General features: G+C 44.9%; 1 protein-coding gene across 1 annotated transcript; it reads right to left on the reverse strand.

Annotated features, from left to right (window-relative positions):
* Positions 1-1375: 1375 nt before the first annotated feature.
* On the reverse strand, positions 1376-1815 carry LOC132507162 (large ribosomal subunit protein eL21-like). The gene has a single exon (XM_060126251.1). The coding sequence runs from the start codon at positions 1790-1792 to the stop codon at positions 1376-1378; it is 417 nt and encodes a 138-aa protein (XP_059982234.1). The 5' UTR covers positions 1793-1815.
* Between the last annotated feature and the right edge of the window lie 13280 nt (positions 1816-15095).

The following is a 15095-nucleotide window of genomic DNA, read 5'->3' on the forward strand; positions in this document are numbered from 1 at the left end:
TTATCATAGAATACTGAAGGCAGGGCGATGGGATGGGATCAGTTCCCTACTGGATGTTTACCACATCCAATTAAAAATATCCAGGAAGTAACAAAACCTAAAATGTGCTCCAGGGCTTCCCTGGTGGCGCAGTGGTTGAGAGTCCGCCTGCCGATGCAGGGGACACGGGTTCGTGCCCCGGTCCGGGAGGATCCCACATGCCGCGGAGCGGTCTGGGCCCGTGAGCCATGGCCGCTGAGCCTGGGCGTCCGGAGCCTCTGCTCCGCAGCGGGAGAGGCCACAACGGTGAGAGGCCCGCGTACCGCAAAAAAAAAAAATGTGCTCCAACTAGACAAGGTAGATTTAAAGTATTCCTATTAATATGAAGCAATAAAGCACTGATGACTAAGATCTGATTATGGGTTGCCAAGGTTTGAATCTTTGCCCAACACTAAGCACCTTACCCTCGGGCAAGTTACTTGTGCCTAAGCTTCCTTTCCTGTAAAATAGGCAAAATAAAACTTATTCCAAGTTTTTTATGAGTACATTATGTAAAGTGCTTAGAATGTCACATAACGTATTGGATGCTATAGAAATACTTATCATCAGTTTAAATAAAAAAGGTATTCTAGGGCTTCCCTGGTGGCGCAGTGGTTGAGGGTCCACCTGCCGATGCCGGGGACGCGGGTTCGTGCCCCAGTCTGGGAAGATCCCACATGCCGCGGAGCGGCTGGGGCCGTGAGCCATGGCCGCTGAGCCTGTGCGTCCGGAGCCTGTGCTCCACAACGGGAGAGGCCACAGCAGTGAGAGGCCCACGTACCGCAAAACAAACAAAAAAAAGTATTCTAGTTTTTAACACTTTTCTGAGCCCTGCTGCATGAAAGGTCTAAACAACGCAGAACTAGCATGTAACTAGTTTAACAATGTATTTTTAAGTAGTAGGCTTCAAAGTTAAGTTCCTGATCCTCAAACCCAGCTACTTAATTTATGATGCAATTATGAGTAATCAACTTTTCCTGAGCGTAACTATAACGCAACAGATAACCTTTCACTTATTTAAGTCCTTTTTTCATAGGAGTTTAGAGACTATTTTCAAACTATTACAAATATTTTATAAATACTATCCGACAGTTTATTAACCAGTGGAGTAATTACACAACAAACTACCTCACATCTTTCAGGAAGAAAACCCACTAAATTTGAAAAGTAAAGACGTCACCCTCTGAATTCGGACACAAAATGTGCTTTAAATATTTGTTTGGGGGAAGGGACACACACTTCTCCTCAATTAAGAGAAACATTTATACAGTCTAGTTCTTTTCTTTTCTTTCCACCCATCATGCCACGAATTCATAGGGAATGGGCTCCAACAGTTCAGGCTCCTTTCCATTGGTTCTCACGAAGTGCGCTTCTCTGGGTGGTACCCAGAGAAAGGTACCCAAGTACCTTTCTCTTTGGCTTCCTTCTTTTTCTGATCATTTTCCTTCACCCGTTTCAGGAAGCTATCTCGGCTCTTAGGGTGCTTAATATGCTCGATACGCACATTAATTCTCTTGGCAAGAATCTTGCCCTTAACTTGTTTGTTTACAATGATGCCAACAGCATGCTGGGTAACATTGTAGACTTTCGCAGTTTTGCCATGGTAACGTTTGTGGGGCATTCCTTTTTGAACAGTGCCCATTCCCTTGATATCTACAATATCACCTTTCTTGTAGATTCGCATGTTTGTGACCAAAGGAACAACTCCATGTTTTCTAAAAGGCCTAGAGAACATGTAGCGGGTGCCCCTCCTCTTTCCCTTTGTGTTGGTCATTTTGGCGAATTACTGGAAGATGGCGGTTCCAGCTGAAAGTGTATGTGACTCTTGCGCCACAGATTCTGCCCCTCCAAGAAGAGGGAAGCTAAAGGGGATGGTCACAGGAGAGAACAAAGCTGGGCTGGGACCGTGTTCCTTTTCCTTTGGGGCTACCACTGGCCCCTTTTGCCCCAACGCTTGCTCATAAGTCATCCGGTTTCCTTTTCTAGTCTGAGTGACACTGTGACGTGAACTGACTTAGAACAAAGGCAGGGGCCCTGTCTTAGGTGCTGTTGTAGTCCCAGCACCAGTCACCTCTTGGATGGTCAGTGACTGTTTGATGAATAAAGGAAGGCGTGCATGTGTGAACAAATGGATAAGACTGCTTTTCATTCACTCCCACTCTAAGTCTTAGCCTCCTTGGCAGATGAAAAATTATGGCTACTCATTGCTATGTGTCAGACCATCTTTCGTTATTACTGATTTTTAAAAGAATTAGGACTTTAAAAGAAAAAACCCCTAGAACATTATTTAAGCACACAAGAACTCTGAGTTCTATAGCCATGTGGAGCAGAGCTGCCCAGTGAACTGGAACCTCTCTGCTGACCTGTATATGGTGAGAGAGAAAAAGTCTATGTTCTTGAAATAAAGAGAGAAAAGAAGGAAGGGAGGGAGTGAGGGAGGGAAAAAAGAAGGAGAAAGAAGCAGAGAGAGATTGAGAAATAAATTTGCGTTCTGGTCCTATGGCCCTGACTGAGCCACTCGTGGCTTTGTAACCATAAGCCTCAGTTTTCCCATCTATAAAATGGGATGTTGGACTGGATGAGTTCTCAGACTTTGTGAGGACATCAGAATCACTTGGGGCATGGGGAGAGGGGCAGTGGATGCTGTTAAACATGCAGATTCCTGAGCCCCAGCCCCAAAGACTTTAACTGGGGCCCTGGGAACGTGCATGTTTAACAAGCCCAGCTGCAGTTGTTTCAAGAGCTCACTTGGAGAAAACAAGACCCGATGGCCTCAGAGAGGATGTGGCTTTGACCCCTCAAGGTGGACAGTGGAACTGGGAGGTGTACCAGTATTCCTCGTCCGTTGCAGAAACAGTCAACCACTTTGGGGCATAGTTTAGCTCTGGTTTAGATGGGAATGAATCACGAGGAAGTGGTGGAGGCAAAGGGAATGGTACATTAGCATCTTAGAAACCAGCAGACGCTCTCAAGGTGGCCTTTGCCTTGGTTGTTAGGACTTGTTAAATAGGACCGGAGTTAATGCAGGTGTATTGTCTCCCTGACTTTGCCTACCGGGCGGAGATGGATCAGTACCTCCCATCAGTACCTCCCATCAGTACCTCCCATACACCGCTCTTTATTGGCAGACACAGGGAAAGAGCTCAGATCTCCCGATTCCCAGTGTAATGGTTCTCCTAATGTACCATGTTGTAGGTAACTGCATATTTAGTAAACTAAAGGACTGAGGGATTATTAACAGTAAGTTTCTAAAACTTCTTACTTAGCCAGAGCAATGATACAGTTCCATTATAGACTGAGATTCCTACTCTAATGAAGTTAATGATAAAAATTTTAAGAGCCCTGGCGGTAAAGTCCACGGAATCCAGCCCACTGCACGGCGGCTGGATGCTCGGTGGCAACCGGAAGGGAGATGGTGACATCGATGCTGTGCTGTGCTTCTCGGAGGATGCCACTCTGCCCTGCCCAGGGACTGTAAATGGCTCTCCCAGGTGTTGCTGGGTTTCTTTCCTTTCCACAATCAGCCAACGGTCCCTGGACTACAGAACTGTGGACTGAGTCAAAGGAGGAGAGGAAGACAATGTTGGGCTAAGAGGGCGGTGTGGGAATGAGAGGGGCCCGGGCACACATCCAGACTGACAGGGTGCCCTGCGTGACCTGACTTGCCGTATGACTTCTCTATGCCTGTTCCCTTATTTTTAAAATGATGATGAGGTTCGTGATGTTAATGATACCTTCCTTGCAGGATTGTTGTAAGGTTTAAATTGATTTACTTGCTCAATAAATTATTTATAATTGATTGTGTTCCAGATCCTGTTCTAGGTACTGGGGGTAGAGCAGCAACTGAGACAGGAAAAGGCCTGTCTTCATTTGGGGGGACGGACAATATGCAGATAAGTGTATAATGAAACTTCAGATGGTGATGCATGCGGTAAGAGAAATAAAGCAGGTGCAAGGCACAAAGGAGTGGGGTAGGCTATTTAGGTAAGGAATTCGAGGAAGATGTCCCTGAGGAGGTGAGACCAGAGCAGAGACCAGGAAGAAGTGAGAGAGTGAACAAGACAGTGGGTGACAGTCCTGGCTGTCAAATGCGAACAGAAGGACCCTCCAGGGTGGCCATTCCTCACAGGCCTCTGGACCCTCTGACAACTAGCAAAGAAGTGGGAAGCCACAGAAAGACAGTGTTCAACTTGACATTTCCAAAGATCTGGGTCCCACCCTTGAGCACCACTGCAGGAAGAGGCAGAGAGAAAAAGAGAACACTTTCTTCCTGCTTCTGTTAGAGTCAGGAAAACCTTACGTTTCACGATCTGTTTACAAGCCCATCTCTCCCCTGGGATGTGGCTTCTGTAGGTAGGACTGCCTCTCACTTCTCAGGTGCCCCAAGGGGCCGTGGTGAGCCACACAGCCATTGGAATCCTGATTCTGTCATGTACTTGCTGTGTGAATTCAGGCATGCTTCTTACCTTTCTGAGCCTCAGTTTCCTCATCTGTGAAATGGGGCATTTTTATAGCTAACCCACAGGGCTGTGGTGAGAATGAACAGGTCCTACATAATAAGTGCAAAATTATAAATTGCTCATTGTCAATGCCGGCACATAGTAAATGCTCAATACATTTTGTGGAACGAAAGCTCTAAAGTAAGAAAATGCTGCGTGAAGAATTTCATATGAAGAATCGTGCCTTGGGGACTTCCCTGGTGGTCCAGTGGTTAAGACTCTGTGCTTCTACTGCAGGAGGCACGGGTTCGATCCCTGGTCAGGGAACTAAGATCCCGCATGCCCGTACAGTGCAGCAAAAAAAGAAAAAAAGAAGAATTGTGCATTGCTCCCAGGAGGGACACAGCCATCATCTTGGAACACCTGTGAGACAGGCAAGCGAGCTAAACCCTGAATCTAACTCCTTGCTTCGGAGCCTCTTTTAATGTCTTGTTCTCAGATGGCAAACATGTCAAGCCATTAACTTGATAAGAACAGATATAGCACCTGACCTTGGCCTGAAGCTAAAAAGTGGCCTGTTTGCTTCGCATCCTAGGCGTTGACTGTCTTTCAGCTCCTGCACATGGGGTCTCCCCCACCCCTCTCTGGAGCCGTGTGTGGGCCCTGTGCTCCCCCCACCTCCACTGCTGGTGCTTGGTTGTAGTTGTTGCTGTGATTTGTGGAAAGTGGTCTGAGAATCAGGTGAGCCAGGTAGAAGATAAAGCAGAGATCTGAGGATTTAGCCAGATGCAAAATGTACCTTAAGTTCACGTGTTGCAAAGGTGAGACCAGCAAGAATCATCTTGGTTCACGATTACCCATGTAATTGTATAGGTTAGAAACAAGCAGCTCATGATCCTGGCAGAGAGAGAATTTGAGGGGACAAGGGGAGAACACCTTAAGTGGCAGAACTTGTTGCTTGTGTGGGCTGGGCCTGTGACTGGGGAGTGGGAGTGGATTTTGAGGGGCTGGCAGGAGTATCTGGTGGCCGAGGCCTAGGAAAGTGCCTCCCAGGGATCTCCTCCTTGCCTTCTCTAATTCCAAGCAAGCAACAGCATTTTATTTGCTTTCCTAAGACTCGACCCTGGCATGAAGAAATAATGGTGACCTTGAGACCCTGCGCTCACTCTGTCCGCCTTTATCTTGCTGTGCAAGCTGATGTAATGCAGATCGAATGTGTTGTCCACCTTCTGGCAACCCAGGCCCTCTCTGAGTCGGGGGGTGGGGGAAGCAGAGAGTGTTTAATGTCTTCTAAGAGATGGGGAGGTGACGGGAGGGCTGGTCCCCTCTACTTCTGCTCCTTGGGCACCTTGTCCAGGCAGTCCAGACTCAACTGAGTGACCCTGAGCAAGCTGAATTACTAATAAATCAATGTCAGGAATTGGTGTGTTTAGCTGGAGTGGGCAGCAGATCCAGGCCAAAGTGGTGTTTTACACTGGAGGTCTCTTTTAAATTTAACACTGTGTCTGTGAAATCAGAGTAAAAGTAAGGTGTCAGGATCCAAAGAGCTGGCTGACACTCCTTGGCTGTGTGGCTATGAGCAAGTGCCTTAACTTTTCTCAGCATCCGTTTTCTTATCTGCAAAACGGGGATCATAATTCCTGCCACACCCAACACACAGGGTTCTTACGAGACTCACGTTTGGGCAAATCCACAACACATGATACCAAGTTAGAAAGTACACGGCTTCTCATGTATTTCCCTCAGACAGTGGTTGTGAGGTTCACCTGAGCTGTTAATGCAATGAGCAGCACATAGTAGACACTCGATAAATCATTATAAATAATTCTCATTGTTGTTTGGAAGAATTCTGTATGTGCAAATGTGATCTTGCACATGAGATGAGATGAGACCACAGAGCCATATAAAATATAAATCATTATCTTCATATTTTATGGATCTGCTAGGAGGTAGGGTGAACAGATGGGCACACTGCCATCTGTCTCAGCCCAGGCAAATATCTCCCATCCAGGTGAATTTAGAAATCCCCCTGCCATCCTCCTTGCATTTGGTGGGTCCCTAATTCAGACCTACACACAGTCTCTTCCTCAAATATCATTTCCATCGCATTGTCCCTCTTGAAGCACAAGTGTCTTTTATGGGATATGACCTCAGCACCTTCCAATGTGGTATTTGAAGAAACCTCCCTTCTCTGCGCCCAGGATCAGCACCTCTTCTCTATACCTCTGCTTATTCCTGGAGCCATCTCTGCTGGGTGGAACACCCTTGTCTCTTCTCTCTTTTTTCTTCAGACTCAACCCTTCTTCAACGTCCATATCAACTCCTTCCTTTAAAGAAACTTCCTCTAACTTCCCCACCCCACAGATCACTCAGCTCGTACGGGGGGCTCAGTTTGTGTTCTGTGACTTTGCCTTTGCCTAAACGTAACTTTCTAAACATTCTTTGAACCACGTGGCAGGGACCAGGTTTTCCATTTCTTTTGGATTCCTGGCCAGCGCTTAGTGGGATGTGCCGTGCAGAGGAGACCCACACTTCATTATCTACCTCCTTAGGCTCCTCTTTAGCAGCAGAAGCTCCCTGAGGAGCGGTGCTGTCCTTCAGTGAAACATCCTGTGTCAGATGCCAAAGTAGGTTCCTATACCTCCTGCCGCACGCGGGTGGGGAGCCTGGCCGGGACAAACCCTGCGTGACGCACAGCTTCCCTACGCAGGTGTAATAGCTCTGGTTCTCCAATTTGGCAGAGACCTTGCAGCCAAAAGAAACCCATGCAAGGAGTACATCGGAGTCTTGGGTCAGTGTCTCTGCAGCAAACTAAAATTGTTCCCCTAGTTTATGTTTCTGGTGTACCTGTAGACAAATGCGCAGGCTGTGTATCCCCTGCACACACATCTCCAGTTCTACTTTGTTTCTAGGCCGCCCTGAGAGTCCCAGAATCTAAGACATCTGAAAGGATGCTATGTTGTCACTGGTGGGCAGGCCCTTAGGAAGAAAGAACAGTCCTGAGCTTGCTTCAATGTGCACATTTGCTCCCAAGTTTCCCTTCTCTCCTTTGGGTCTGTTCACTCAGCATTTGTGTGTGTGCTTGGCAACCGGGGATATAAGATAAATAAGATCCTATCTCCCCTGGAAAATCTCACGATCTAGTGGAACTTCCTACCCCACTGGTAGGAGGCCTCTAAGAGGGCCCCTGGGTTCCTGTTCTTCTCTCTTGCTCCCCTAAATATTTGGGGTTAAAGACCATTTTGAGAATTTTCTTTTTTGGCCATGCCATGCGGCATGCAGGATCTTAGTTCCCCGACCAGGGGTCAAACCTGTGCCGCCTGCAGTGGAAGCTCGGAGTCCTAACCACTGGACCACCAGGGAAGTCCCCAGAATATTTTTAAAGCTATGGATTCTGTCCCCAGAAAAAAGTGCACACATAATTTGCATAAAACTCCAGTGGCTTTACAGACCTCATGATGCCATCCATAAACCCTACAGGCCCTAGGCGAGGAATACTTCTACTAGTATTCCTAGTGAGGAATCCTAGTGAGGAATACTTCTGCTTTTTTAAAAAAATCAACAAGGATGAGGAGAGGAGAAACAACCTAAAAACTGGATACAAATAGGAACAGATGAACCTAACTCTATTTCAAATAAATCATATTGCCACACTGAAAGGAGAGTAAATAAACAGAAATGAACAAATATTGAATTCTAGTTAGAAGGAATTTTTCCTGTAGTGGTATGGGTTAGCAGTTCTGAAATACTTTTTGTGTGTTGTAGAACTGAGCAAATGAATAATATACTGGGGCTAACGAGAGCCACTTCTTGCTGTTAGAGAAGAGAGTTACAAACATGGAGAAAGGGAAGATTAAAATGAGTCTTGTGGTGCTGAATTGGAATGGAGGTATGTATGAGTTCATGACTGTGCACATGTGTGTGTGTGTACAGATAGAGAAATAAATTAAGATATAAACTTATTATTTATATTTCTTAGTTCTGTGTACTAAAGGGCTTAGAAGAATACCCAGTAGCATTGAGCACACCTGGCACCCAGATCTTGGTTTCTAAATACCATTCTCCACTAAAAGGAACCAGGGCTCCTTGGATAAATGGCTGGTTTTAGGGCTGAGAGAGGGAAGGTGCAGATGAGCCTAGAATATCATGAGCCTAGAATACCAGAAGACAAGGAAGTGCTAAAAATGTAATGGCGATATGTCAAAAAGAACAGAGGGGTCAGAAGGGGCCCTCATTGATCAAATCTTGGACCATCTGAACATTGACATAAATAAGAATGGCACTGGAAATTCCCTGGTGGGCCAGTGGCTAGGACTTCATGCTTCCACAGCAGGGAGCACGGGTTCGATCCCTGGTTGGGAACTAAGATCCCTCAAGCTGCATGGTGTGGCCAAAAGAAAAAGCATTTTTTAAAAATAAGAATGGTACTATTACAGTACAATATTCATAGAATAAAATAAAAACCTATGAGCTCATACTAATGTAAATAACTAAATAGGGAAGAAGGGATAGCGCTCCCTTATAGCAGAATAGCAACTAATAAATATAGAGACAATGATGAAGTTAGAATATTATCATTGTGCAACCATTAGTAGTAAGAATTGATTCAAACAAGAATTATCAATGGATCATAAAACTTGGAAGTTTGGTGAAGAATAGGATACCTACATAAACTAAAAGCACCTCCCTGCAAATTACTTATTAACTACAAAGGGAAAATTAGTAATTCTACAATGGTTTAGCCTGGTGAACACAACCATAAACATTTAATTAAAGTTAACAATACCAATAAAGACACAAACTGACCTCATATGCCTCCTGCTATATTGCTCTGAGGACTCGGAGTCATTTCCATGGTACACCTGCCAAAACAGCACAACCTGAATCTAATTGTGAGGAACCATCAAGAAAACCAAACTGAAGGGTGTTCTACAAAATAACTAGCCTGTAATATCCACACACACAAAATCAAGTTCATAAAAGATAAAGGAAGGCTAAGGACCTAATCTGGATTAATGAAGACTAAAAAGATATGGACAGTAAATGCAATGTGTGATCCTGGATTGGATGCTGGATCAGAAAAGGAAATAGCTCTAAAATAGGACATTGTCAGAGCAGTTGGTGAAATTGAACATGAACTGTGGATCAGGATAATAATTTTGTGTCAATGTTACATTACCTGATTTTGATAAATGTGCTGTGGTTAATATAAGAGAAATTTCTTGTTCTTATGAAATATACACTGAAGTATTTATGAATAAAGGGGACATAAACGGTTCAGGAAAAAATGTATGTGTGTGAGTAGATTAAATAGATACATAGATATAGCTAAATAGATGATATATAGATAGATGAATAGATAAAATGATAAACCCCATGGGACAGAATGTTAGCAACTAGAGCATCTGGGTAAAGAATATATGGGAGTTCTTTATACTTTTTTTTGCCAACATTTCTAAAATTGTGAAATTATATACAAATTAAAAGTAGAAAAATATTTGCACTAAACTGGAACTCTCATGCATTGCTGGTAGGAGCATAAATTGATACAACTTTGGAACGAAAACTAAACATATACATTCCTAGGACCCAGCAAGTCCACTTTTATGTTTTACAGAAAAGAGTGCTTATGTCCACTAAAGGACAGGTACCAGAATGTTTATAGTCGTAAAAATGAGCAATGGAAAAAAATTAGAAGCAAGCTAAACATCCGTCAACAAGAGAATGGATAAATCCATTGTGGTGTATCCAAACTCCACAGCAATGGAAGAACCAACAGCTGACTGCAACAACACGGATGAATCTTCAAGACATCATGTTAAGCCAAAGAAACCAGACACAAAAGAGTATATATACCATGAATCTGTTTTCCTGAAGTTCAGGCACAGGCAAAACTAATCTATAGTAACAGAAGTAAGAATAGTGGTTACCTTTGGGAGATGGTACTGTGAGAGGACACGATGGAACCTTCTGGATTTTTGGAAACATTCTCAGTGTAGTAGTTACACAGGTGCATACCTATGTAAAAATTCATCAAGATATGCACTTTATGTGTATTATTTAAGCATTTTACATATGCTAGTTTGAAAGGTTTTAAAAAAGAAAGAACTAAGTAAAGTCAGAAAAAGACAAATACCATATGATATCACTTATATGTGGAATCTAAAATATGACACAGGGACTTCCCTGCTGGTCCAGTGGTAAAGAATCCGCCTTCCAATGCAGGGGATGTGGGTTCGATCCCTGGTCGGGGAATTAAGATCCCACATGCCTTGGGGCAACTAAGCCTGTGTGCCACAACTACTGAGCTCCCACCCCTCAGTGAGACAGCCCGCATGCTGCAAACTACAGAGCCCACGCGCCCTGGAGCCTGCGCGCCACAACTAGAGAGAAGCCCGCGCCACAACAAAGACCCTGCATGCTGCGACTAAGACCCGACGCAGCCAAAAAAATAAATAAAAAAACAAAAACAGACACAAATGAATACATCTATGAAACAAAAACAGACTTACAGACATAGAGAATAGACTTGTGGTTGCCAAGGGGGAGCATTGGGGGAGGGAAGGACTAGGAGTTTGGGATTAGAAAAGAAAAAACAAGAAAGAGTACTTACTCTAACTCTCACTTTCTCCACCCAGTCTATGGCTTTAGCTGTAACCTCTGTACAGTTAACTCATTAATCCATATTGCAGATCCCCAAAATCTACTCAGACCTCAAATACATGTTCATAACTATATTATTCCTCCCCAGAAAATTTGCCTTCCTTTCCAGAAACGTGCAAGCTGTTCAAGACGACTCCTGTCTGTGACCCTAAGCACCACTGATCTCCAGGTTCAGTCCATTCAGCCCCCTGTATGTCCCTCCAGTTTGTCTCTTCCTCTCCTCACCGTCAGTGCCTTTGCTTAGGCTTAGGCTCCCATAATTTCCACTTGGGCCCCATCATCAGCCTCCTCACTGGTCTCCTTGCCTCCTTTCCTACAATCTCTGTATTAACTCCCCGAGGCTGCTGTAACAAAGTACCACAAACAGGGTGGCTTCAGAAATGTACTCTTTCACAGTTCTGGAGGCTAGAAGTCTGAAAGCTAAGGTGTCTACAAGGCCACGCTCCCTCTGAAAGCTCTGGGGAAGAATCTACCAGCCACTTCCGGGTTGCGGCCGTCCATGGCTTCCTTGGCTTGTAGCTGCACAACTCCACTCTCTGCCTCCGTCTTCACATGCCTTCTCCTCCCTGTGTCTCTGTTTCCTTTTCTTAAAAGGACACGAGCAATTTAATTTAGGGCCCTCCCTAATCCAGTGTGATCTCATCTGAATCCTAACTAATTACATCTGCAAAGACCCTATTTCCAAATAAGGTCACATTCCGAGGTTTTAGGTAGACACAACTTTTAGGGAGGACACCGTTCAACCCACTACACTCCCCCTTCATAAAGCTATTCTCTGGCTGCCAGAATAACCTTTTAAAAACCCAAAGCTGACCATGGTCCTCCCTGCATTAAATCTCTTGGTGACTTACCATTAGGCCAGATGACAAAATAAAACCCAGATTCCTTAATATTAGGGAACAAGCTCAAAAAGACTTTGGCTTCTGTCCTCAAGAAGTTTATAACCTGGGGCTTCCTTGGTGGCACAGTGGTTAAGAATCTGCCTGCCAGTGCAGGGGACACAGGTTCAATCCCTGGTCCAGGAAGATCCCACATGCCATGGAGCACCTAAGCCCGTGTGCTATGGCTACTGAGCCTGCGCTCTAGAGCCCGCGTGCCACAACTACTGAAACCCGCGTGCCTAGAGCCCGTGCTCTGCTACAAGAGAAGCCACCGCAATGAGAAGCCCGCATACCGCAACGAAGAGTAGCCCCCGCTCGCAGCAACTAGAGAAAGCCCGCGTGCAGCAACAAAGACCCAACGTAGCCAAAAATAAATAAATTTTTAAAAAAAGAAGTTTATAACCTAATTGGTAGACAATCGTTAACATACCATGGAGTGAATAGTGAGTCTAACATCTAGTTTTATGGGACACTAGTAATAATAGCACATGCTTACACAGTGCCTGCTGTGTGTCAGGCCTGGTTTTAGACACTCACTACCTACATTTTAGCCCCGTTAATCTTCAAAAACAGTATTATAAGATAATACAGCTATTATAAGATAGCTACTGTTGTTACTTCCAGTTCACAGATGAGGAAATGGAGGCAAGAGGGGCCAGGACCTGTCCAGAGTTACACACTCATGAGTAAAAGGTGTGCTGGGAGTTGAACCCAGTAAGAGCAACACCAGAGAGTGTGCTCTTAACCACAATATTACACAGCCCCAAGGGCATCACGCCTGATTCAAAGTGAGCATTCCGACTTCTGTGAGCATCACGACTTGTATCAGATCTCAGTTTCCCACTGCACAGTTTCCATGTTGCTATTTATTTCTCTCTATTATCCAGTGGACTTTGAGTTCTTTGGCAGCAGGAGTTGAGTCCAGTTAAGGAATTACATCATTTATTTAACAGGTTTTCAGTGCTAGCCTACTAAGTGTGCAGCACTGTTCCAGGCCCCAGTGAAGTCACGAAGAATAAGACCAGAGTAAAGAAAGCACCTGCTCTCATGAAATTGACATCCTGCTTGGGAAGGAGGCTGGTGCTGAAACAAGGAACGGTTAGAATGACCATCATATAGTCAAATACCCTGTTTTATTTTATTTTTCATACACGTTATTACTATTTGATAACGTGTATGAAAAATAAAACAGGGTGACATGAGAGTGACTGAGGACATTGCTTTAGATTGGGTGGCCAGGGAAGACTGTTTGAGGAGGTGACATCTGAGCACAGACTCAAACGCTCAGAAGCACCCCACCATCCAAAGGTCCAGGCAAAAATGTTGTAAATAGAGGAAACAGGATGTGGGAAGAACATGGGACGGGCAAATTACCAAACTCCTTCAAGGCTCAGTATTCCCATCTGAAAAATGGGAACAATAGTGCCCGCCTCTTAGTATTGTTAGGAGGATTGTGTGAGGACTGAGTGAGCCAGAGGAAGTGAGGGGTCTGGCCAGCAGTAAGTGATGGTTTCTTCTTGTGTGTGTGCACACTTACACACTGCATCAGTCAGGGCTCTACCAGAGAAACAGAACCAGTAGGAGATGTGTGTGTGTGTGTGTGTGTGTGTGTGTGTACACACTCTTGAGCACAAGCTGAAGCTACAGCCCACACGTGGAATTTCTTCTTCAAGGAAACTTCAGTTCTGCTCTTAAGGCCTTTCAACTACTTAAAGCAGCGCCTCCCCCCCCAGATTATCTAGGATAATCTTTCTTACTTCAAATAAACTGATTATAGCCTTTAATCATATCGTCGTATCCACAAAATACCTTCACAGCAACGTCTAGATTAGTGTTTGATTGAAAACCTGGGGACTGTAGCTGTACCATGTTGGCACCAAAAGCTGACCATCACATTGGCCCAGCATCTACCCCAGTGCCCCCAGCTGCTCAATACACATTTGTGAAGTGAAGTGGCTCATTCCTAACCCTGGTACCATCATTCTCCCAGACAGACCTCAGTGTGTGACCACAACCATTCCATTGTCAGCAGGTAGTTATCAAGCACCTGTTATGAGTACTGGGGTGCAGGGGGTGATACCAAAAAGGCACAATTCTGGGCCCCAGTCTAACGAAGGAGATGAAACACAGCCAGATGAGTGCAAACAACCTATAGGTAAGTTCCCACGTGAATGTCTAAACCATCATCAAGTCCCTTTCATCTTCCAGTAATGATGTTTCTCAGGGTCCTCTTTTTCTTTTTAAAAAATTATTATTATTACTATTTTTTGGCCACGCCACACAACATGTGGGATCTTAGTTCCCTGACCAGGGATCGAACCCGTGCCCCCTGCAGTGGAAGCACAGACTCTTAACCACTAGACCTCCAGGGAAGTCCCGAGGGTCCTCTTTTTCTAAATGGGGACAGTAGCCCCTCAGCTAGAGTCCCTGTCTCCAGTGTCCTACCCTCCAGGTTGTCCTATATCCAGGCTGTTGCTTGAATCATCCTCAGACATTGCTTTAGTCATGTCCCTCCCTGCTTAAGAACCACGAGAGCGCCTCATTAGCTGCCAGGTCTAAACTCCTCTGCCTCGCTTTCAGGCTCTCCAGAATATGACCCTCCCCAAGTGACATGATAGCCGTCTTAATATTTTTGAAGGGCTGTCAGAGAGAAGGATTAGTGTGATTCTTTGCTGCTCCAGCAGGCAGAAGGAGATCACAGGTGGAAATTACAGGGAGACCTATGTGCCTCAATAGAAAGAATTGTTCTTTCTTTTCAGTGTGTGAGTGTGGGCAGCGGGAGTGGTGGCGGTGAAAAAAGCTTGCGTTTACGGAACCCTGATAATGCAGGGAGTATTGTGTGCGGCGCTCATAGCATTGCTCTCTGCTCACCAAGCTAAGGTAGCAGGAGGTAACAGGTATTGCACATCCAGTCTGAACAGCGATCGTGTGAGGTTTCTGATAGTTTAGACAGAATATTGTTTATCAAGCCTCCTATATCAGTGACCGAAGGCAACAGAAGGAATATTTTAGATTTTCATGAAAATATGTGTTTGTTTTGAATGCCTCATGTTCATGTTGTAGGTTTGGGTTGGAAAGACAGGCAGGGGCCAAA

Source organism: Lagenorhynchus albirostris, chromosome 16 (assembly GCF_949774975.1).
Source record: "Lagenorhynchus albirostris chromosome 16, mLagAlb1.1, whole genome shotgun sequence".
Lineage (NCBI taxonomy): Eukaryota > Metazoa > Chordata > Mammalia > Artiodactyla > Delphinidae > Lagenorhynchus > Lagenorhynchus albirostris.